This window comes from Oncorhynchus nerka, linkage group LG17 (assembly GCF_034236695.1).
Source record: "Oncorhynchus nerka isolate Pitt River linkage group LG17, Oner_Uvic_2.0, whole genome shotgun sequence".
Taxonomy (NCBI): domain Eukaryota; kingdom Metazoa; phylum Chordata; class Actinopteri; order Salmoniformes; family Salmonidae; genus Oncorhynchus; species Oncorhynchus nerka.
This window is the reverse complement of record NC_088412.1, coordinates 25,002,565-25,027,807: the sequence shown is the minus strand read 5'-3', so window position 1 is coordinate 25,027,807 and position 25,243 is coordinate 25,002,565. Positions and strand designations below refer to the sequence as shown.

Genomic DNA, 25,243 nt, shown 5'->3' with positions numbered 1-25,243 from the left:
ATAGCAACCATTTGGAGGCGGGTCTTCGAGATTTTCTATGCGCCAATTGGATGAAAAAATATTATTCTGAACAAACGCCCACCTGTTAGTACGCGGCTGTGTTGGCCAACGTGGGCTTCCATCAATAAAACGGACGTATTGAAAGCCAGATTAAAGGGGGTATAATAATTTATTCAAATTTCCTCATAGATAAAATGTGTAATGTCATTTGTCTTTCAAGGTGGTGCATGGTCATATAACAAAATGTAACAAACGTTTTATTTTCCCCCTCCATTCGACATACATTCCTCATCAATAAAGCTGCATAGTAAAAGATTTATACAAATGCAAAACCCAAAGATGGTCTTCCTGGGGCAGTAGGTAGCCTAGTGGTTAGAGTGTTGGACCAAAAGGTTGCAAGATCAAATCCCTGAGCTGACAAGGTGAAAATCTGTTCTTCTGAACAAGGCAGTTAATCCACTGTTCCTAGGCTGTCATTGAAAATAAGAATTTGTTCTTAACTGACTTGCCTATTTCAATAAAAAAAATCATTCTTTACCAAAACACATATAATAATGAAAGAGACTGCTTGTCTTCAGTATGAACATTGTCCATGGACTGCATAGAGAAACTGACCTGCTGGCCAATTGGGTCACAAAAGACCAAAGGACCATTATTTACAGTCAATAAAGGGACCCTGACATGCCACACATCTCTACAGGTGTAAATGTGGAGAAAAATACAGCCTTGTTGTTTCATGTCACTCCAAGGATAAAGCAGTTGGCTGTGGTGTCACTGCTGTGCTGGGACATGGTCTGGGGTAGCAGTGAGGGGTGATTCAGTGTCGGGGGTGTGATGGTTAAGCTCAAGGTCTAGTCAGGGTTAGGGTGGCTTTTGCGGTTGTAACTCTTCTCCAAGTACCGGCCACAGACCTTGCGATGGTGAGCGGTCAGGTTGTAACTCTTATCCAAGTACCAGCCACAGACCTTGCAGGGGAACTGGTAGCTGTCGTCAATGTTGTTCCTTTTCATGTGCCAGTTGAAGTGAGGCCTTCTGACAGCAGGTGGAGCCACACACCTCACACCTGGTAGAGAGGGAGAGAGGAAAAGGGGTGAGCCAAAGGGAAATACAGAGGGACACTCATAAGGACCACAACACATATATCAAACAAGTTTAGAGTATACTTTCAGTATAAAAGAAACTGAAAAATAGTCCTTGAGTGCTGTTGCTATTTATTTACATTTAAGTTGAATTTACATGTTGCTATGACAGAGAACACTCACTGAACAGGCTTGTCTCTGCGGCAGTGGATGAGAAAGCGACTATTGGTGTGGAACACCCGGTCACAGAACTCACAGATGTCCCTCTGCTCTCAAGACAAAAGCCAGAGTTCGTCTTGACCATGTGACTGAAGAAACACAGGGCCCTACAGGGAGTACTTCATATGATGCTGAACAAAAGGTGCGATAAGATAGAATGGAGTTTAGTGTATTTTACCTTGCCTTACCTGTAATAAGTAGATAGTGAGCGGTCATCTTCAGCTATGCTGCTGGACACTGAGGTACTGCCGAGAGGAGAAGACTTTCCCACAGCCGTCAAACTCACAAGGCGAGGTTGATTTTGGTGTTATTTTTATGGGAACTTTAAATTATGAGATTGGAACATTGTCGGCTGGCTCCTCTACAAAATCCAATCAAAATTAAAGAAAATTAAAGAAAATGAATTTAATTTATTGCACAGTGTGTGCTGATAGGAATCCTTTGAACTATGTTCACTTTCATGACTTTCATCCCAGCATCTTCGACTTGAAAATCCATTTAATGGTTTTAGTCAAATAATCCAATCTAGCAAAAAAACATCTTCAAAAGCCACCTGTTGCTATCAAAATCCAACTCCTCCTTGTCCCTGACCTATCTCTCTCTGCCTTTGACTGAACCCCCCCCCCTTCAGCTTCTCCCTTGCACAGCCGTGGCCAAAAGTTTTGAGAATGACACAAATATTAATTTTCAAAGTCTGCTGCCTCAGTTTGTATGATGTCAATTTGCATATACTCAAAAATGTTATGGAGAGTGATCAGATGAATTGCAAAGTCCCTCTTTGCCATGCAAATGAACTGAATCCCCAAAAAAACATTTCCGCTGCATCTCAGCCCTGCCACAAAAGGACCAGCTGACATCATGTCAGTGATTCTCACGTTAACACAGGTGTGAGTGTTGATGAGGACAAGGTTGGATTGAGTTCATACTGATTGAGTTCGAATAACAGACTGGAAGCTTCAAATGGAGGGTGGTGCTTGGAATCATTGTTCTTCCTCTGTCAACGATGGTTACCTGCAAGGAAACACATGCCATCATCATTGCTTTGCACAAAAAGGGCTTCACATGCAAGGATGTTGCTGCTAGTAAGATTGCACCTAAATCAACCATTTATCAGATCATCAAGAACTTCAAGGAGAGCGGTTCAATTGTTGTGAAGAATGCTTCAGGGCGCCCAAGAAAGACCAGCAAGCGCCAGGACCGTCTCCTAAAGTTGATTCAGCTGCGGGATCGGGGCACCACCAGTACAGAGCTTGCTCAGGAATGGCAGCAGGCAGGTGTGAGTGCATCTGCACGCACAGTGAGGTGAAAACTTTGGAGGATGGCCTGGTGTCAAGAAGGGCAGCAAAGAAGTCACTTCTCTCCAGGAAAAAACATCAGGGACAGACTGATATTCTGCAAAAGGTACAGGGATTGGACAGCTGAGGACTGGGGTAAAGTCATTTTCTCTGATGAATCCCCTTTCCGATTGTTTGGGGCATCCGGAAAAAGCTTGTCCGGAGAAGACAAGGTGAGCGCTACCATCAGTCCTGTGTCATGCCAACAGTAAAGCATCCTGAGACCATTCATGTGTGGGGTTGCTTCTCAGCCAAGGGAGTGGGCTCACTCACAATTTTGCCTAAGAACACAGCCATGAATAAAGAATGGTACCAACACATCCTCAGAGAACAACTTCTCCCAACCATCCACGAACAGTTTGGTGACGAACAATGCATTTTCCCGCATGGTGGAGCACCTTGCCATAAGGCAATAGAGATAACTAAGTGGCTCGGGGAACAAAACATCAATATTTTGGTAAATGGCCAGGAAATTCCCCAGACCTTAATCCAATTGAGAACTTGTGGTCAATCCTCAAGAGGAGTGTGGACAAACAAAAACCCACACATTCTGATAAGCTCCAAGCATTTATTATGCAAGAATGGGCTGCCATCAGTCAGGATGTGGCCCAGAAGTTAATTGACAGCATGCCAGGGCGGATTGCAGAGGTCTTGAAAAAGAAGGGTCAACACTGCAAACATTGACTCTGCATCAACTTCATGTCATTGTCCATAAAAGCCTTTGACACTTATGAAATGCTTGTAATTATACTTCAGTATTCCCTAGTAACATCTGACAAAAATATCTAAAGACACTGAAGCAGCAAACTTTGTGGAAATTAATATTTGTGTCATTCAAAACGTTTGGCCACGACTGTACTACAGTTACATCACTATGAAGTGCAACAAAGTGGTCATTCATTTTTTCAACATGTTCATTCACATTTTATTTCCTTCTTGGGTGATTAAATACATAGCGTCATAAAAACCTGCTGGGTGAAAGGACATCCTTCTCTCCAGTGATTTTGCCTTGGGTTGTCCTCATCACCTTTATCATCATTATCACATTACATAGGCAGCCATCCACCTATTGAAACATAAAATTAGATCACCATAAGGTTGGGTTGATTACGATTTGAACAACAAATACATGCAAGGAGTTGTGCATGAAGCAAACTATTCAACTTTACCAATCCTGCCATGACCGCAAAGACTCTGCTGGCGTTGTGTCACTTCCTGCCGCTGAAGCTTCCTGTGTATTCTCGTTTCCTGGATATGACCAAACAACATAGTGATGTTGAGTCAACACTGGCATTTCAGAACTAAATCAGGACATTCTAGATAATTGTCAAGTCAGTATGAATGATTCGGGAGACAGGCGCAGGAATGTGTAATAGTTTTTTTTATTACCCAAATTACGGCGTGCCGTGTAAAGGCACGGGGACGAAGACCAAACAAACACCATACAAAACACAGGGTTGAAACCCAAACAAAAGAGCGAGGAGTACATCGAATAAATAACACAAGCACACCATGATTAACACACGGGACGAGACCGGTAATCATCTGCGCAATCCACAATGGCACGAAAGGGCACACTTATACAATTACTAATCAGTGGGAATAGGGGCCAGGTGTGCATAATGAAAGTCCCGGAGAGATCCATGACAATAACATTTCTTATTAATTAACCTGTTGAGTTGCTCTCTCCAGAGTTGATGGTTGTCCGGTCCACCGTCTCCTCTCCATCCCTACGCTAGGGAGTTTTAAGATAAACCTTAAGAAATGATTTATAGGCTAAATGCTTTAAAACTGCACAGGCTTAAAGAAAGTATACTTGTTTTCAATTACCTTTGCATGGTAATCTATTTGATTCCTTTTATGGTTTCCTCCCCCAAAAGCCTGTTTAAGCATTGGCAGCGTCATTGAAGACTTTCATCATTTTGTCTACTGGGTGGAACTTCCGATGCGTTAAGGAAGGATCACATAATTCAATCCAAGTCATCAGGAGGGATCAGCCAATGAATTATACTCGTGAGCAAAATGACAAAATATGAAAATAAGCACATCCAAGTGTAGGACAGAAGAACATATCAAAGAAAAAAGGAATGTCAACTCTCAACTCTGGTATGCTCCCATGGCAATTTAATCAGACGCCCCAAAATTACAAAGTTTCGATCCGAGTTGCTTCTTCGTTAGATCATTCACCACTGTTAAACACACCTACTTAAATAACCGCTAGAGGCCTCAAACTCAACTCTGGACCTCAAAGCTGGTTCAAAGCTGGTTCCACTGCATTGCATTGTTCTCTTCTAATCAGTGATTTAAACCTGAGACACCAGGTTGGTGCAATTAATTATCAGGTAGAACAGAAAACCAGCAGGATCCGAATCTCATAGGGTAACAGTTGAATACCCCTGCTCGAGAGGTACAGTATGTACATCCTGTCAATTGAATACATCCAGTCAAGGGTTCACTGCACAGCTATTTTCAGGTCTCCAGAGATGTTCCTTTGGGTTCAAGTCCGGGCTCTGGCTGGGCCACTCAAGGACATTCAAAGACTTGTCCCGAAGCCACTCCTGGATTGTCTTGGCTATGTGCTTAGGGTTGTTGTCCTTTAGGAAGCTGAACCTTCACACCAGTCTGAGGTCCTGAGCCCTCTGGAGCAGGTTTTCATTAAGGATCTCTTTGTACTTTGCTCCGTTCATCTTTCCCTCGATCCTGACTAGTCTCCCAGTCCTTGCCGCTGAAAAACATCCCCACAGCATGATGCTGCCACCACCATGCTTCACCATTGGGATGGTGCCAGGTTTCCTCCAGACGTGATGCTTGGCATTCAGGCCAAAGAGTTCAATCTTGGTTTCATCAGATCAGAGAATCTTGTTTCTCATAGTCTGAGAATCCTTTAGGTGCCTTTTGGCAAACTCCAAGAGGGCTGTCATGTGCCTTTTACTGAGAAGTGGCTTCCGTCTGGCTACGCTACCATAAAGGCCTGATTGGTGGAGTGCTGCAGAGATGGTTGTCCTTCTGGAAGGTTCTCCCATCTCTACAGAGGAACTCTGGAGCTCTGTCAGAGTAACCATCTGGTTCTTAGTGACGTCCCTGACCAAGGCCCTTCTCCCACGATTGCTCAATTTTGCCGGGCGGCCAGCTCTAGGAAGAGTCCTGGTGGTTCCAAACTTCTTCCATTTAAGAATGATAGAGGCCACTGTGTTCTTGGGGACCTTCAATGCTGCTGAAATGTTTTGGTACCCTTCCCCAAATCTGTGCCTTGATACAATCCTGTCTCGAACCTCTACAGATAATTCCTTTGACCTCATGGCTTGGTTTTGCTCTGACATGCACTGTCAATTTTGGGACCTTGTATAGATAGGTGTGTGCCTTTCCAAATCATGTCCAATCAATTGAATTTACCTCAGATGGACTCCAATCCAGTTGTAGAATCATCTCAAGGATGATCAATGGGAACAAGATACACCTGAGCTCAATTTCGAGTCTCATAGAAAAGGGTCTGAATACTTACGTAAATAAGATATTTCTGTTTTTTTATTTTTAATACATTTGTAAGAATTTCTAAAAACCTGTTTCGCTTTCTCATTATGGGGTATTGTGTGTAGGTTGAAAAATAAATATTGAATCTATTTTAGAATAAGGCTGTAACGCAACAAAATGTGGAAAAAGTCAACGGGTCTAAATACTTTCTGAATGCCCTCCCTGTACATGGCTCTGGTCTTTCCTATTTGAAAAAAGTCAAATAAACTTTTTAATCCCTATCCCAAAAAGTATTTGCCCCACTGTATTTAGTCAGCCACCAATTGTGCAAGTTCTCCCACTTAAAAAGATGAGAGAAGCCTGTAATTTTCATCATAGGTACACTTCAACTATGACAGACAAAATGAGAAAAAAAATCCAGAAAATCACATTGTATGATTTTTTATTTATTTATTTTCAAATTATGGTGGAAAATAAGTATTTGGTCAATAACAAAAGTTTATCTCAATACTTTGTTATATACCCTTTGTTGGCAATGACAGAGGTCAAACGTTTTCTGTAAGTCTTCACAAGGTTTTCACACTGTTGCTGGTATTTTGGCCCATTCCTCCATGCAGATCTCCTCTAGAGCAGTGATGTTTTGGGGCTGTTGCTGGGAAACATGGACTTTCAACTCCCTCCAAAGATTTTCTATGGGGTTGAGATCTGGAGACTGGCTAGGCCATCCAGGACCTTGAAATGCTTCTTACGAAGCCACTCCTTCATTGCCCGGGCGGTGTGTTTGGGATCATTGTCATGCTGAAAGACCCAGCCACGTTTCATCTTCAATGCCCTTGCTGATGCTGATGGAAGGAGGTTTTCACTCAAAATCTCACGATACATGGCCACATTCATTCTTTCCTTTACACGGATCAGTCGTCCTGGTCCCTTTGCAGAAAAACAGCCCCAAAGCATGATGTTTCCACCCCCATGCTTCACAGTAGGTATGGTGTTCTTTGGATGCAACTCAGCATTCTTTGTCCTCCAAACACGACGAGTTGAGTTTTTACCAAAAAGTTATATTTTGGTTTCATCTGACCATATGACATTCTCCCAATCTTCTTCTGGATCAGCCAAATGCTCTCTAGCAAACTTCAGACGGGCCTGGACATGTACTGGCTTAAGCAGGGGGACACGTCTGGCACTGCAGGATTTGAATCCCTGGTGGCGTAGTGTGTTACTGATGGTAGGCTTTGTTTCTTTGGTCCCAGCTCTGCAGGTCATTCACTAGGCTCCCCCCGTGTGGTTCTGGGATTTTTGCTCACCGTTCTTGTGATCATTTTGACCCCACGGGGTGAGATCTTGCGTGGAGCCCCAGATCGAGGGAGATTATCAGTGGTCTTGTATGTCTTCCATTTCCTAATAATTGCTCCCACAGTTGATTTCTTCAAACCAAGCTGCTTACCTATTGCAGATTCAGTCTTCCCGTCCTTTGACAGCTCTTTGGTCTTGGCCATAGTGGAGTTTGGAGTGTGACTGTTTGAGGTTGTGGACAGATGTCTTTTATACTGATAACAAGTTCAAACAGGTGCCATTAATACAGGTAACGAGTGGAGGACAGAGGAGCCTCTTAAAGAAGAAGTTACAGGTCTGTGAGAGCCAGAAATCTTGCTTGTTTGTAGGTGACCAAATACTTATTTTCCACCATAATTTGCAAATAAATTCATAAAAAGTCCTACAATGTGATTTTCTGGATTTTCTTTGTCATTTTGTCTGTCATAGTTGAAGGGTACCTATGATGAAAATTACAGGCCTCTCTCATATTTTTAAGTGGGAGAACTTGCACAATTGGTGGCTGACTAAATACCTTTTTGCCCCACTGTAGCTATTGATTAAACATTTGTGTACATACAACCTGTGCATTGTATTCCCTTGTGTGGTTGTATTATGTTTTTAACTCATCAAATAAACCAAATGAAACGTGTTAAACTATTCACCAGATCATATGTTTCAAGAATATAAGTAGAAAATGACTTGTGTCTGTGTCAGGAAGGTAGCAGTGCACCAAGAGAAATTCAAGTTTGCAAAAAAAAACTGACAAAAGGAAATGACAGTTTCGACCTGATTAAAGTGGGCTGGTTACCACAGTAACTGCCAGTAACGCAACACACACACACACACACACACACACACACACACACACACACACACACACACACACACACACACACACACGTACAACTGAACATGTAAGCTCATACACATCGATAAGTGCATTGAGCAAGCATGGATGAGCTGGGTGAGTATACTTTTTTTTCCCTCTGCTGCTGTTGTGTTATAAAACAAGATACAATAGATCAAACTATAAACGAAATACACACATCAATAGATTTGAGCACTAATAAAATATAAAAATGATACACTCATGAAAACGTACATGTAGAAGTTTTGTTGTGTGTGGTGAACGAAGCGTGTATTACATTGAGCATGCTAGTCATATCATATGGTTCATATCATATCTGAATAAAATGTATTGTTGTAGACATGACTGTTGATGTAAATTCACGGGGAATCACATAGAAGGTTCTCTGTTGATAGGCAGATGGATTGTTAAGGCTGTTGACTGAAGTCACCTAGTACCAACCACATTCAATTAGTGATAAATCCAGTGGATAGGGATATACAGTGGCTTCCCCTTTACTTTATCCACATGTTGTTGTTTTACAGCTTGAATTAAAAGTGGATTCAATGTAGATTTCGTGTCACTGGTCTACCCCATAATGTCAAAGTGGAATTTTGTTTGTTGAGCATTTTAGAAATGAATAAAAAACGTACAGCTGAATTGTCTTGAGTCAATAAATATTCAACCCCTTTGTTATGGCGAGCCTAAATTAGTTCAGGAGTCAAAATGTGCTTCACAAATCGCATAATAAGTTGCATAGACTCAATCTGTGTACAATAATAGTGGTTAACCCTAAGGTTGACGTCTGCGCTTCCTGGGAAATCTAATTAGCACAATACAAAACTCCCCATGTAAATCGATCAGTTTAAAATATATATATTTGGGGTCTTGCAGTGGATGTGTCTCAAACGGGTCTCAGCCTATGTCACACTTCCGCATCTGTTGTGAAAGGTGACAGAGCTAGAGCGGTGTTTGTCAAAACATGAGACACCCCTGAAAATAGTTCTTCTCACATAATTGTCTGTAGCGTCCAAACGGTTTGGCTTGCAAACTATGATCCCTCTATGTAAAGATGAGACTGTGGAAAACACGATGGTGTTCACCGTTTCACCCCACAAGCATCTTGGAACTCGTCTGAAGTCAGTACAGATGATCTGCCAACTTCTGTTTGTAGCGTCCGGACAGTTTGGGCTACACACTAATATGACCCCTCTGTGGAAAGGTCAGGCTCTCACGAACATGTACAGTTGAAGTTGGAAGATTACATACACTTAGGTTGGAGTCATTTAAACTCATTTTTCAACCACTCCCCAAATTTCTTGTTAACAAACTATAGTTTTGGCAAGTCGGTTAGGACATCTACTTTGTGCATGACACACATTTTTCCAACAATTGTTTACAGACAGATTATTTCACTTCTAATTCACTGTATCACAATTCCAGTGGGTCAGAAGTTCACATACACTAAATTGACTGTGCCTTTAAACAGCTTGGAAAATTCCAGAAAATGATGTCATGACTTTAGAAGCTTCTGATAATTAACATAATTTGAGTCAATTGGAGGTGTACCTATGGATGTATTTCAAGGCCTACCTTCAAACTCAGTGCCTCTGCTTGACATAATGGGAAAATAAAAAGAAATCAGCCAAGACCTAAAAAAAAAAATTGTAGCCCTCCACAAGTCTGGTTCATCCTTGGGAGCAATTTCCAAAATGCCTGAAAGTACCACGTTCATCTGTACAAACAATAGTATGCAAGTATAAACACCATGGGACCACGCAGTCGTCATACCACTCAGGAAGGAGACCCGTTCTGTCTTCTAGAGATGAACGTACTTCAGTGCGAAAAGTGCAAATCAATCCCAGAACAACAGCAAAGGACCTTGTGAAGATGCAGGAGGAAACAGGTTCCAAAGTATCTATATCCACAGTAAAACGAGTCCTATATCGACATAACCTGAAAGGCCGCTCAGCAAGGAAGAAGCCGCTGCTCCAAAACCGCCATAAAAAAGCCAGACTATGGTTTGCAACTGCACATGGGGACAAAGCTCGTACTTTTTGGAGAACTATTTGTCCATAATGACCATTGTTATATTTGGAGGAAAAAGGGGGTGTCTTGCAAGCCAAAGAACCCCATCCCAACCGTGAAGCACGGGGGTGGCAGCATCATGTTGCGGGGGTGCTTTGCTGCAGGAGGGACTGGTGCACTTCACAAAATAGATGGCATCATAAGGAGTGAAAATTATGTGGATATATTGAAGCAACATCTCAAGACATCAGTCAGGAAGTTAAAGCTTGGTCGCAAACGGGTCTTCCAAATGGACAATGACCCTAAGCGTACTTCCAAGATTGTGGCAAAATGGCTTAAAGACAACAAAGTCAAGGTATTGGAGTGGCCATCACATAGTCCTAACCTCAATCCTATAGAACATTTGTGGGCAGAACTGAAAAACCATGTGCGAGCAAGGAGGCCTACAAACCTGACTCAGATACACCAGCTCTGTCAGGAGGAATGGGCCAAAATTCACCCAACTTATTGTGGGAAGCTTGTGAAGAGCTATCTGAAATGTTCTACCCAAGTTAAACAATTTAGGACAATGCTACCAAATACTAATTGAGTGTATGTAAACTTCTGACCAACTGGGAATGTGATGAAAGAAATAAAAGCTGAAATAATCATTCTCTCTACTGTTATTCTGACATTTCACATTCTTAAAATAAAGTGGTGATCCTAACTGACCTAAGACAGAGAATCTTTACTTTGATTAAATGTCAGGAATTGTGAAAAACTGAGTTTAAATGTATTTGGCTAAGAAGTATGTAAACTTCAGACTTCAACTGTACATGTGTTCACAAGACTCGTCTAAAGGTCCCCCAGTACCAGTTGAAACAATGAATGAAAGTATATATGGAGACTGTTTAGTGCCAAAACAGTCCCGATCGCTCAGATATAGGGCACTTCAGAACAAACTTAGTTTGCATTCCATGCTGTGAATATGTTGTTCATTGCGTTTGTATGGGCTAATAGCAGTAAGGCCCCAAAAACATTTTCATCCCCCAAAACCTTTTTTCATATTTCAATGGGTCTTAAAACCAAATAGCAAAATGATCCTTGGTATGACCTTCTTAAAACAATTCCATATAGCTTTGACAGGGCTTAGACTCTTATGGGTTAACATGAGTTTTGAATGACTACCCCATCTCTGTACCCCACACATACAATTATCTGTAAGGTCCCTCAATTGAGTAGTGAATTTCAAGCACAGATTCAACCACATTTTTTTTTTAGAAAAAAGCAGACGCTGAATATCCTTATGAGCATAGTGAAGTTATTAATTAGGCTTTGGATGGTGTATCATAACGCAAGGCCAAATCTACACTGGAATTGCTTACCAAGACGACATAGAATGATCCAGAGTGACCTAGTTACAGTTTTGAATTAAATCGTCTTGAAAATCTAAGGCAATGCTAGAAAATGGCTGTCTAGCAATGATCAACAATCAACTTAAAAAACAATAATGGACAAATTATACACAATCCAGGTGTGCAATGCTCTTGAAAAAAAAAAATCACACTCCTGAGTACAATACTTTGTAGAAGCACCTTTGGTGGCGATTCCATGTATGAATACTTTCTGAAGGTACTTAATATACGTTGTATTTTTACTTTGAAAAAAGAAACAAATCATGGATTTGTGCTAAATCTCCACCAGCGTAGTTATGACTTACTTGTGTTCAACTTCCTCTTAAAATGAGCACAATACACTAGTTTTATGTAATGTTCCCTTTCATAGGCTACTGTCAGCATGTGAGTTAAAAGTCAGAATAAGACTGTTTGTTAGTCATAGAGTGCATCAGTTTCAAAAGATTCACTTCTGCTTTGAGGTTCTTGTCTGTATCTCTTATATCCTCAGGAAGCAGCACTGTATGAAACAATCAGTAGTGGAAAATGTCCCCAATTGTCGTACTTGAGTAAAAGTAAAGATATGTTAATAGTAGAGATGACCTGGGATGTTCTCTTGATAAGTTTGTGAGTGGGACCATTTTCCTCTCCTGCTAAGCATTCAAAATGTAACTAGTACTTTTAGGTGTCAGGGAAAATGTATGGAGTAAAAGTACATTATTTTCTAAAAAGATAATCAGAAATAGTAACGTAAATTACAGATACCCCCAAAAATACTTAAGAGGTACTTTAAAGTATTTTTAAGTAAGTACTTTACACCACTGGAAACAACCACATCAGATCAATGGGTGTGCCTCGCAATAGGCAAAAGGAGAACGTAGTGAGGCATTGTAACTCATCTCAGAGGAAGTCTGCTAGAAGTGTCGTACCCCACCATACCACAGCATATATGTGTTTTATAGATCTTATCCTAGAAGAGCTGGCTTTCAACTTAGCTGATCCAGAGTCAGCTACTCAGAAGAAAGAAAGTGATACAGTCAACACAAATGACCAGGTAATGACAAAATCACCTCGAGCAGATGTTGTTTAGTCTTTTGTCCAACTACTACAACTGGACGTGTCTTTTAGCTCTAGGCTTTATGTGAAATTTCCCACAGGTCTCAAAGGTGTGTCCTGTTGGTCTCCCTCCAAAGAAAGAAATTGAGACAGATCGCACCAATGCATACAGGTGAGCCACTAGTAGGTCTGCTCACAGATGACCCTGGGTCAGACCCTGTTATGACCCTGGGTCAGACCATACAGATAGAGCTGAGACTGAGATGTATCACCTCAGATTCAAGTATCTGTCCAGTGTCCATTCTATAGCAGCGCTCATCTGTGGTTTTCTCTGTGTGTTTGTCAGTGAGTTACCAGCTCCAATGGAAGCCGGTCTGCTGAGTCCTTGCTCTGCTACCAGAGAGCTGGACTCCATAATGGAGGATTTGCTGTTTGGCCTGGAGATGAGGGTGAGGAAGCATCTATCATGGAATACGCTGTCGGTCAGAGCATGAGCAGAGGATGACTGTAGGAGAATCTCAAATGCATTTCCTTGATTCCTTGTGTCCTCTCTCCTCGCCCCCTCAAAACCCATTGTATGAGAGGGGAGGGACCTCTGAGCTTCCCATCCAATTGCTTCTCATCAAATAGGTTTTGAGAAGGAGGCAAGGAGAGAGGATGGGTAGAATCAAGCAAATACAATTCTCTGTCTTTCAATGAAGTTGACTTGATCTGACAGCAGAGGGCAGTATAAGCAAACTAAATAAATATTGGAAGCTTTAGTACCACTAGTGCCTCCAAAATGAATAGAATTTAGTTAAAACTGTTAAAAACACATTTTAGATGCATATGAACGGATGCAATTCTGTTTTGAGGACACACAGCTTTTTCTCATTTTTAGCTCCCAGACCCTCCTCCTCCCTCAACCCCACCACCACTTGTCCAGAAGTCAGTCAAAAAGAACCATGTTGGAGAAAAGAAAGAAAAGGAGGACACCCAAGCGAAACAGGAGAGCACCAACAGTCCTAAGACTTCTGATCTGGAGCGCAAGGCATCAACACAGAGAAAAACGGACGCCATAGATGACCTTCTGGGAGGCTTGAGCTCTGATATGGAGAAGATGGGTGTACGAACGGTGGCGAAGGGCCACTGTGCTTCCTGTGGCAAGGTCATTGTGGGAAAGGTAAACAGCTTGAGCTGTCAAAAACCAGACAAAAGCTTGATTTCAAAATAACAGTATAGGCGAAGATGATCAATCAAAAGTACCATGGCCAGTACATGAAACAAAGTATATTTTTCTTCTTACCACTTTATTTTATTGGGCAGATGATCACAGCCCTGGGCCAGGTGTGGCACCCAGAACACTTTGTTTGTATGGAGTGTCGGGCTGAGCTGGGGACTAGTGGCTTCTTTGAGAGGGAGGGGAAGGCCTACTGTGAGAAAGACTACCAGCATCTCTTCTCACCTCGCTGTGGTTACTGCAAGGGTCCCATTCTGCAGGTAAACTCCTTCTCTTTGGATTGGACTATATTATCACCATTATTTAACACTGCACAAAACCAACTCACCACCTCTCTAGATCTGTTGTCGTTGGGTTTACCTCACCGCATGCTGGGCTCTTTGTCCTCTCTCTCAGAACATCCTGACAGCGATGGACCGCACCTGGCACCCTGAGCACTTCTTCTGTTCCCATTGTGGGGAGCTCTTTGGGCCTGAAGGTGAAGGAGCACACATCTATCTGCCTGACAGATGGCACCACAACTACTACTGTTCCCTATAGGGTAACATATGATCTAGACCACGGTGTGACTGAGAACACTCCTCTCTTTGCTTGTGTGTCCTTTGATGTGCCATAGGTTTTCTGGAGAAGGACGGGAAGCCGTACTGCCACAGAGACTTTTACCATCTCTTTGCTCCAAAGTGCTCTGGCTGCGGAGACCCTGTGAGAGAGAACTACCTGACTGCAGCCAACGGCACCTGGCATCCCAACTGCTTCGTCTGCTCAGTGAGTCGCTCACCACAGATCATGCACAAAATCGAAACTTCTACCATTTCTCAGACAATAAACTTTGAACAGCCAACAGCCACAATACAACATTGTGCGGATATTATCAGAATCCTACTCAACCTCCAATAAAGAGTAGGCCTACTATATCAATTAGATAGAAGAAGTGCTCTCTTTCTCCTTCTCTCCATCCCTCCAGGACTGTCTGAAGCCCTTCAACGATGGTTGTTTCCTAGAGCTGGATGGTCGTCCCCTGTGCTCTCTGCACTTCCACTCCCGACAGGGTACACTGTGTGGGGGCTGTGGAGAGCCCATCTCTGGCCGCTGCATCTCTGCTTTGGAGCGCAAGTTCCACCCTGAGCACTTTGTGTGTGCCTTCTGTCTGCGTAAACTCAGCCAGGGGGTGTTCAAGGAGCAGGCAGGGAAACCTTACTGCTCAGCCTGCCACACCAAACTGTTTGTGTGAGACTTATTTTACTGATAATGCCCGAGATGCCATGGTTTGGAGGATATATTGGCACCGGTTCGAGTGCCGGCAAACCGGGCTTCGAGGGCATTATCACTTTTATGCAATGGGTTACCAACATATTCAAATAATGATTGACATATTTGAATTAAAAACGTTATTTTGATTAATTTATTCATACTATTTCATCCTTCCACAAAACATAGTCCCGACACAAAGCTGATTCATGATTTCGACTGGCTGAGAATTGATGCCTGTCTGTCTGTCTCGTCCTGGCTCCCGACATGTTCATTACTATGGGACAGCTGGAGGTAGAATTTGAATATTGAAACAGTGTTGCAAATGTCGGAGAGACAGACAACAAGGTTTATACAAATCTCCTAATTAGTGCCCAGTTTATATATACGGTAATCAATTAACCTGAAAAAAGTCATACTTACCAAGTATGTGGAAAATCCCACACGGATCATCAAGGCAATATCCGCATAAGAATTGAAAAATTATTTTGTGTCCTGTGTTGCATGTGGACATAGACTGAGTGTACAAAACATTAAGAACACCTGCTCTTTCCATGACAGACTGACCAGGTGAATCCAGGGGAAAGATATGATCCCTTATTGATGTCACTTGTTAAATCCACTTCAATCAGTGTAGATGGTGGGGAGGAGACAGGTTAAAGAAGAATATTTTTGAGACATGGATTGTGTATGTGTGCCATTCAGAGGATGGATGGGCAAGACAAAAGGTTGAAGGGCCTTTGAACAGGGTATTGTAGTAGGTGCCAGGCGCACAGGTTTGCGTCAATAACTGCAATGCTGCTGGGTTTTTCATGCTCAACAGTTTCCCGTGTGTATCAAGAATGGTCTTCCACCAAAGGACATCCAGCAACTGTGGGAGCATTGGAGTCAACATGGGCCAGCATCCCTGAGGAACGCTTTCCACACCTTGTAGAGTCCATCCCCTGACAAATTGAGGCTGTTCTGTGGGGAAAAGGGCGTGCAACTCAATGTAATGTTTTGTACACTCAGTATACAACCACGTATTCATGGAAATGAACAGGAGTGTTTGTTTAGAATAGGCTTTTACCAAGGAAAATAGTTACCATCTGAATGCCTCATTGCAATGTAATCACATAATAGAGCTGATCATGAAAAGATTATTTCTAATGTCTGAAACATGAAATCAAATTATACATTTGTGAACTTTGGATCGCTTTAAGGTGTATCAATATCGCCTAAATTGTGTTTAAATGAATTCATCATGATCACAAAGCATTTAAAGACGGAGAAAGAATAACAGCAATCAACCAAATCCAGTTGAGTTTTTCCTGGAAGAAAGTCCATGGGTTCCATAAAGATGTCCTCAGTGCCATGGGTTGGCAGAGGGGTGATCCATGCTGGCAGAGCCGAGGCTGCTTTCCAACTGTAGTTCATCAAGAGACTTCTCTATGGCTCTGACAGTTTACATTGGCATATTCTCTCTGGAACCAAGTTACTGTACGTGTCAGGTATAGAAGAATTCTCAACATTGACCCAATTATTGCAGTCCGTGAGAGATCGAGTAGGGTGTTGAAACAAATAGTGAAGGTTCCAGGAGAAGCTTTAACAACAGAAGTGAGCACCAACCCATACCCCTTACGGTAACTGTAGGCACACAGCCAGGTTGTAATGTGATGTAATACTGGGGCCCTACAAAGGAGCCACTTTTCTGTTGATGTATAGGACTACTGGCTGTGTGCAGGCAGTGTGTAACTGGACATTGAGGAGGGGATAAATCATGTTGTCATCAGCACATTAGATCAAGTCTCCTGGTCTCCTATCCTGGACTAACGTGGGTTGGTGTCACAACATACTACTCTGCCGGGCCAAGCCCTCTGCTCTGTTCGTTAATGCACCTCTCTCTCATATGATTTCTAAGCCTTGTTTAACACACCGTTTCCTGTATAAAAGCTTTTCGTAGCTGTAAACTCACATTGGTCAGCCTAAATGTGAAGTACCTTCGACATACCAGCGACATACACACTGACATTAATCCTGGCTGTGGTGTGTAGCTGTAAACTCACATTGGTCAGCCTAAATGTGAAGTACCTTCGACATACCAGCGACATACACACTGACATTAATCCTGGCTGTGGTGTGTAAGGTCCTCTTGACCATACAGCAATGAAGACAGTCTCAAACCACATTAAAACAGAAAACGAATCAAGATATAAAACGAAACAGGCTCCAAATACACAAGCACTTTACCTACTTCAAGGGGAGTGATCCAACTGAGGGGAGGAAAAGGTTCTTGGCACATAATAAACCTAGCGAACAAGAAATGTGAGTTGTGGCTCTTCTAAAAGGCGATGAATAAAAGGCTGTCTGTGGGTGCTGGGGGGGATGTAACTCAGATGACATTTACTGCTGTGTAACGGGGTAACAGAGACCTGTGGAGTGCACTGGGGCATGGAAAGGCCTATGAGCTCGGGGTTGGAGGCTGGAAAAGGCTAGAGGGTGAGGAGGAGGGCAATATGGAGAGTTACCCCAGTGTGACACTGAAACCCTACCCTCGCCCCAAACTGCCTGTGGCCCCTGTGTCACCCCACTGGGGGTACGCAGAGAAGCACAGTCCCACTGTGGGTCACAACCAGGTGAGGGTGGCCTTCTACCTCGTAAACCCAGAGTTGACATCTACCCTCAGCCAATAACTGTCTAATACATCTCAGTTGACATCTCAGTTGACAGCCAGTCAGTTGACAGCCAGTCAGTTGACAGCCAGTCAGTTGACAGCCAGTCAGTTGACAGCCAGCAGACCGATATTCACACATGTAGATGACAGCTTCGTTCTGTTTATTAAAGAGGGTTCCATTATGGGGATGAGAGCTTAGCTGAGTGGAGAGACAGACACAACAGACATTAACACACTTGAGAAAACAAGCGAAAACAAACTCTCTGAACCCAAACAGATACAAGGGTCATTCATTAACACATTATAGACCTGAAATATTGAAAACATTCAGAAGAAATGCCCTTCTGCCAGGCCCCAAAGTATTGATGAACATATGAGGGTTGTGGACGCAGGCAAATTTGAAACCCGACAAAATGGTGGAAGACAGGCTCATAAAGACGAGTGACGAGTCCTCAGTGTACTAAGGCTTTTTCTCCACAATTGATCCTCTGTGTGTGTCTGTGTGAGCATCATTGTTATGGAATTAGTAGCCTGCAGTGAGAGACAGTCATGATTAATTGGGGAGCAAAAAAATATCAAATATGTTGCCAACTACAATAATGACCCTGGTGCACTTTTCCACCACAAATAGTCCCGTATCCATGGTTTCACTGGTCAGCATCACTGACTTTCATAAATAACCGAATTAGCACAGCTTCAGTGCTCAGCTTGAAACTAGGCGCTGGCAATGCAGAGTAATCTGTTATTCTAACTGACCAAACAGAGAAAAAAGCCTGTAAAGATATTCAGTTCAACAAACGTGGGCCGTTTTAACGAGACGCAATGGTTCATGTCTGTTTCAAAGTCCCTAAGTGTTAAAACATTACCTCACATTATCTTACACTGCGGAAATATTTTAATTTGACTACAGCCAGGTGAGGGAATGAGGATATTGGTTTCCAAGGTGGTCCTTCCTTGATGCTATATATACGTCAGACTCCATATGTCCATATATGAGGGGTCAGTGTTCCTGAAGGTGTGAATGGATTTGTTTTTTAAGTGGAGAGAAAACGGACAATTTTAACACCCCTCTAATTACTTCCATAGTAACACAGACGGTGCCTTAGGAGCAGAAAAGTTAATTAGGCCAGTGTATTCACACTGGGGCCGGTCCAGTCCTGGTCCCTCTGGGCTGTGGGCTGGCTGTCTTTGACTTGGCCCAGTCCTGCTGCCCTGGCTAGGCTGGCGGAGGGTGCAGGTATCACACCTGATTAATGACTGGCTCCTCTGTCCTCAGGCACTTCCTGTTGTCCTTGGCTGAGCCTCCTCGACCTGCTCCAAGCTCTTACTGTCTAACACCAATAGTAAACGCAGGCTGACACACTCATAAACACTGACGCATACACACACACTAGCACATGTGCACACATGCATATACACAAATAAATACGAACACACACTTTTTGAACATTCGTTAATGAGTTGTACACAGTAGTTTTTTGGGGAATCTGTCATTTACTATTTATATTTTTGACTACTTTTACTTTTACTCCAATACTTTCCTACAGAAAATAATGTACTTGTTACTCCATACATTTTCCCTGACACCCCCCCAAAAAAGTAGTTCTCATGTGTGCCGAGTACAACAGGAGTACAACACCTTACAGTAGCGAGGCTATATAACAGTAGCGAGGCTAGATACAGGAGGTACTGGTACAGAGTCAATATGCAGGGGAACACAGGTTAGTCGAGGTGACTGAAGTAATATGTACATGTAGGTAGAGTTAAAGTGACTATGCATAGATAAGAAACAGAGAGTGGCGTAAAAGAGGGGGTGGGGACAATGCAAATAGTCTGCGTAGCCATTGAATTTTTTTATCTTTATTTATATAGGCAAGTCAGTTAATAACAAGTTCTTATTTTCATTGATGGCCTAGGAACAGTGGGTTAACTGCCTTGTTCAGGAGTAGAACAACAGATTTTTGCCTTGTCGGCTCAGGGATTCAATCTTGTAACCTTTACAGTTACTAGTCCAATGCTCTAACCACTAGGCTACCTAGGCTAGCTGTTCAGGAGTCTTATGGCTTGGGGGTAGATGCTGTTAAGAAGCCTTTTGGACTCAGACTTGGCACTCCGGTACAGCTTGCCGTGCGGTAGCAGAGAGAACAGTCTATGAATAGGGTTGCTGGAGTCTTTGACAACTTTTAGGTTCTTCCTCTGACACCACCTGGTATAGAGGTCCTGGATGGCAGGAAGCTTGGCCCCAGCTAGGCACTGGGCACTACCCTCTGTAGTACTTTGCGGTCGGAGGCCAAGCAGTTGCCATACCAGGCAGTGATACAACCAGTCAGCATGCTCTCGATGGTGCACCTGTATACCTTTTTGAGGGTCTATGCCAAATCTGTTCAGTCTCCTGAGGGGGAATAGGCATTGTCGTGCCCTCTTCACGACTGCCTTGGTGTGTTTGGACCAAGGAACTTGAAGCTCTCAACCTGCTCCACTACAGCCACGTCGATGAGAATGGGGGCGTGCTCTGTCCTCCTTTTCCTGTAGTCCACAATAATCTCATTTGTCTTGATCACGTTGAGGGAGAGGTTGTTATCCTGGCACCACACGACCAGGTCTCTAACCTCCTCCCTATAGGCTGTCTCATCGTTGTCAGTGATCAGGCCTACCATTATTGTGTCATCGGCAAACTTAATGATGGTGTTGGAGTCGTGCCTGGCCATGCAGTCATGGGTGAACAGGGAGTACAGGAGGGGACTGAGCACGCACCCCTGAAGGGCCTCCGTGTTGAGGATCAGCGTGGCTGATGTGTTGTTACCTACCCTTACCACCTGGGGGCGGCCCATCAGGAAGTCCAGGATCCAGTTGCAAAAGGAGGTGTTTGGTCCCAGGGTCCTTAGCTTAGTGATGAGCTTTGAGGGCAACATGGTGGTGAATGCTGAGCTGTAGTCAATGAATAGCATTCTCACGTAGGTGTTCCTTTTGTCCAGGTGGGAAAGTGCAGTGTGGAGTGAACTAGAGATTGCATCCTCTGTGGATCTGTTGGGATGGTATGCAAATTGGAGTGGGTCTAGGGTTTCTGGGAAAATGGTGTTGATGTGAGCCATGACCAGCTTTTCAAAGTACTTCACAGCTACAGACGTGAGTGCTACGGGTCGGTGGTCATTTAGGCTATGGTGGTCTGCTTGAAACATGTTGGAATTACAGACTCAGTCTGTCAGGATTTGGCCAGGATTGTTCCGGTTTTGGCCACTAGATGCCCCCATTGTGCTTTTTTGACCCTTTTGTTTTCCCCCGTTTCCAGATTATTATTTGCACCTGTGCCTCGTTTCCCTTGAATGTATTTTAACTCTTAGTTTTCCTTAGTTCTTTGCTCTGTGTTTGAATGTTAGCACCAAGACCCAGCGATGCTTTGAAAATTTGTTACTCCAGTTGGACTCTCTTGTGGTACTCTGTTTTTGTTCTCGTTTATTTATTTTTGATTATCTTTTGAGGCTTTTTCCTGCTGTACCTACCACCTTGTGGATTTACCTTTTCACTTGGAGGATTACCTTTTTCTCTTGGAATTACTTTTGACATTGTGGATTTATATTTTTGCCTGAAGTACTTACCTTTTTACTTTATTAAAACACCGTCTCAAGTACTGCTGTGTCTGCCTCATCTTCTGTGTTCTGCCGACTATTAGTGGCTCAGTTTGCTAAGTGACTGTTTCTCACACTGGAGACCCAAGTTCGTAACCGGGTCCTGACACAGTCAGGGAGAGGTTGAAAATGTCAGGGAAGACACTTGCCAGTTGTTCAGCGCATGCTCAGAGTACATGTACCGATAATCTGTCTGGCCCTTGGCTATGGAGAGCGTGATCACACAGTCATCCGGAACAGCTGATGCTCTCATGCCTGCTTCAGTGTTGTTTGCATAGAAGTAACTTAGCTCGCATGGTAGGCTCGTGTCACTGGGCAGCTCAATGCTGTGCTTCCTTTTTAGTCTGTAATAGTTTGCAAGCCCTGCCACATCCGATGAGCACCGGACCCTGTCTAGTATGATTCAATCTTAGTCCTGTATTGACGCTTTTCCTGTTTGATGGTTCGTCAGAGGGCATAGCGGGATTTCTTATAAGCGTCCGGGTTAGCGTTCCTCTCCTTGAAAGTGGCAGTTCTAGCCTTTAGCTCAGTGTGGATGTTGCCTCTAATCCATGGCTTCTGGTTGGGGCATGTACGTATGGTCACTGTGGGGACGACGTCCTTGATGCACTTATTGATGAAGACGGTGACTGATGTGGTGCACTCCTCAATGTCATAGGAAGAATCCCGGAACATATTCCAGTCTGCGCTAGCAAAACAGTCCTGTAGCTTGTCATCTGACCACTTTTTTATTGACCGAGTCACTGGTGCTTCCTGCTTCAGTTTTTGCTTGTAAGCGGGAATCAGGAGGATAGAATTATGGACAGATTTGCCAAATGGGGGGCGAGGGAGAGCTTTGTACGCGTCTCTGTGTGTGGAGTAGAGGTGGTTTAAAGTTTATTTTCCTCTGGTTGCACATTTAACATGCTGGTAGAAATGAGGTAAAACGGATTTAAGTTTCCCTGCATTAAAGTCCCTGGCCACTAGGAGCGCCGCCTCTGGATGAGCGTTTTCCTGTTTGCTTATGGCCTTATACAGCTCATTGAGTGCGGTCTTAGTGCCAGCATCGGTTTGTGGTGGTAAATAGACAGCTACAAAAAATATAATAGTTGGTAAATAGTGTGGTCTACAGCATATCATGAGATATTCTACCTTAGGCAAGCAAAACCTCGAGACTTCCTTACAATTAGATTTCGTGCACCAGCTGTTGTTTACAAATAGTCCGCCACCCCTTGTCTTACCAGAGGCAGCTGTTCTATCTTGCTGATGCAGCGTAAACCCCGCCAGCTGCATGTTATCCGTGTCGTCGTTTTGCCACGACTCTGTGAAACATAAGATATTACAGTTTTTAATGTCCCGTTGGTAGGATATTCGTGATCGTAGCTCGTCTATTTTGTTATCCAATGATTGTACGTTGGCTAATATATTTTGGCAATTACATTTACTTCCTATACTTAAGTATATTTAAATCCAAATACTTTTACTCAAGTAGTATTTTTCTGGGTGACTCACTTTTACTTGAGTCATTTTCTATTAATTAAGGCATCTTTACTTTTACTCAAAGCATGACAATTGGATACTTTTTCCACCACTGTCTCATCTCTCTCACATCTGCTGCCGAAAGTCTCACTCAACATGTTCCCCCTCACCCAGACTCTCCCAATGAGAGTGAGTGAGAGAGCGATAGTGTGAGACCAAAAGATGAGAGAGAGAGAGAGAGAGAGAGAGAGAGAGAGAGAGAGAGAGAGAGAAAGAGAGAGCTGCCGAGTCTGCTGCCAGGCCCAACAAGGACTGACCACATTGAACAGACACTGACTAAAATCAGGGGATATGAGAAAGATTTATAGAACAATTAACCACTTCTGTTTGATGGCTTTCAATGTCAAGAAGATAAATAGTTATTTTTACCATTTATGTGAGTGGGTTTGAGGACTCTGAGAATATTGCTACGTATGTGTTACTATACTTGTGTATGTTTTGGATAATGACTGACGAAAAGGCTGAAGCTATGGCTCAAGTAAAGATGAGGATGGGACGAGGGTTAGGGTTTAAATAGGGTTGGAGATAAGGCTAGGGCTAAGGTTAGGGTTAAGGTCAGGTTCATGTCTAGGGTTAGGGTTTAAATAGGGTTGGAGATAAGGCTAGGGCTAAGGTTAGGGTTAAAGTCAGGTTCATGTCTAGGGTTAGGGTTTAAATAGGGTTGGAGATAAGGCTAGGGCTAAGGTTAGGGTTAAGGTCAGGTTCATGGCTAGGGTTAGGGATAAGCCGGATGTGTAAATGAAGCTAGGATTAACACCTCGGCTCAACCCTAACCCTAACCCTTACCCTAACTCTAACCTTAGCTTCATGTTCCCTCCCCGGCTCAACCTCAACCCTAGCCATACCTAGGCTAGGGTTAGGCTACTGTAGTGTAAGGCTGCGGCTGGGCCAGGGTTGGTGCTTCGGGCTGGGGATGGACCAGAGCCAGAGTTGGGGCTTCGGGCTGGGGCTGGTGCTGGGGCTGGGCCAGGGTTGGGGCTTCGGACTGGCTCTGGGGTTGGGGCTGCGGCTGGGGCTTCGGGTTGGGGTTGGGGCTGGGCCAGGGTTGGGGCTTCGGACTGAGTCTGGGTTGGGGCTGCGGCTGGGCCAGGGTTGGGGCTTCGGGCTGGGTCTGGGGTCGGGGCTGCGGCTGGGCCAGGGTTGGGGTTGGGGCTGGGCCAGGGTTGGGGCTTCGGACTGGGTCTGGGGTTGGGGCTGCGGCTGGGCCAGGGTTGGGGCTTCGCACTGGGTCTGGGGTTGGGGCTGCGGCTGGGCCAGGGTTGGGGCTTCGGGTTGGAGCTGGGCCAGGGTTGGGGCTTCGCACTGGGTCTGGGGTTGGGGCTGCGGCTGGGCCATGGTTGGGGCTTCGGGCTGGGCCAGGGTTGGGGGTTCGGGCTGGGGCTAGGGTTGAAGCTAGGGTTGGGGCCGGCTGCTAAGGGAGGGTATAGACCCTGCAGTGGGTGTAGACGAGATCATTATGAGATTTGTTTTAAAGAGGGATGGTTAACCACATAACGACCCTGCTGACAGAGAGTTGAATGGCCTCCTGGGTTTGGGGAGGCCAAACGAGGCACAGGGGCGGCTGGGTGATAAATCACAGACACTGCAGGAGGAGACCACAGGGTTAGCCTTCCTCTAGTAGGCCCGCCATAGAAAACACTAGGCTATACCACACACACACGCACGCACACACACACACACAGACACACACACATCCCGCCACATATTTACAGTAATTTCATTAGCAGACATCCCGTTTCCAGCACCTCAGCTTATGTTTAACCCAACGTCCATTAGATTTCACTGAGACAATCCAGGTTTACAGTAATGTGCTGAAAGACACTTCAGCTATGTTTCCAAACAAAATGATTGGGAAGGGATTTTCCTAATCACTAATCCTCATATTCCTTACAGTGACACTCTGTCAGGGCCATGGAACCATCACACTATAAACAGATAGCCCTGTCTGTCCGTCTGTCTGTGGGAAAAACTGTACCTGGTGAAGGACAAGGTATTTATTTTTTTAAAGGATAATAATGATTTACTGGACTGTATTTCAAAACTCCATGTATAGCTTTCATCACAAGGATGACCTCTTTGATTACTATAATTATACAGATTAGAGACATTTGTGTAATGTTTATGTAACATGCTCATATATGGTGCTTCTTCTATAGACCCATAGAGTTTTCCAGAGCCAAGATCTGATGAAGAGACATGGCTATATAAAAATAATGGTATAAATGTTGGATAATTTGATCAGCTATTTCAAGGCTTTC

The 25,243-nt window shown here is 43.7% G+C and overlaps 1 protein-coding gene and 1 long non-coding RNA gene across 3 annotated transcripts; one reads left to right on the top strand and one right to left on the bottom strand.

The window, feature by feature from the left end:
* Positions 1-150: 150 nt before the first annotated feature.
* On the bottom strand, positions 151-4,728 carry LOC135561421 (uncharacterized). The gene is made up of 5 exons (XR_010459423.1): positions 4,304-4,728; positions 3,802-3,880; positions 3,601-3,698; positions 1,263-1,659; positions 151-1,063 (listed from the first exon to the last, which is right to left on the bottom strand). It is a non-coding gene; the product is annotated as an uncharacterized LOC135561421 (long non-coding RNA).
* A 3,549-nt stretch (positions 4,729-8,277) lies between these two features.
* On the top strand, positions 8,278-15,341 carry LOC115144949 (leupaxin-like). 2 transcript variants are annotated; one of them, XM_029686108.2, is made up of 9 exons: positions 8,278-8,381; positions 12,628-12,719; positions 12,823-12,893; positions 13,068-13,170; positions 13,602-13,883; positions 14,027-14,200; positions 14,337-14,418; positions 14,557-14,705; positions 14,905-15,341. In XM_029686108.2, the coding sequence occupies exons 1-9, from the start codon at positions 8,369-8,371 to the stop codon at positions 15,169-15,171; spliced, it is 1,233 nt and encodes a 410-aa protein (XP_029541968.2). In that variant the 5' UTR covers positions 8,278-8,368; the 3' UTR covers positions 15,172-15,341. The 2 variants fall into 2 exon arrangements, with proteins under 2 accessions (XP_029541968.2, XP_029541967.2); XM_029686107.2 differs by lacking the exon at positions 8,278-8,381 and having other exon boundaries at positions 12,430-12,719.
* The last annotated feature ends 9,902 nt before the right edge of the window (positions 15,342-25,243 follow it).

Excerpts from the sequence above, each read along its gene's own strand:
- LOC115144949 (XM_029686107.2), top strand. The coding sequence starts at position 12,510 with ATGGGTGTGCCTCGCAATAGGCAAAAGGAGAACGTAGTGAGGCATTGT. Across the intron at positions 12,720-12,822 it reads CAGTCAACACAAATGACCAG|GTCTCAAAGGTGTGTCCTGT; the intron begins GTAATGACAAAA and ends AATTTCCCACAG. Across the intron at positions 14,419-14,556 it reads GGAGCTCTTTGGGCCTGAAG|GTTTTCTGGAGAAGGACGGG; the intron begins GTGAAGGAGCAC and ends GATGTGCCATAG.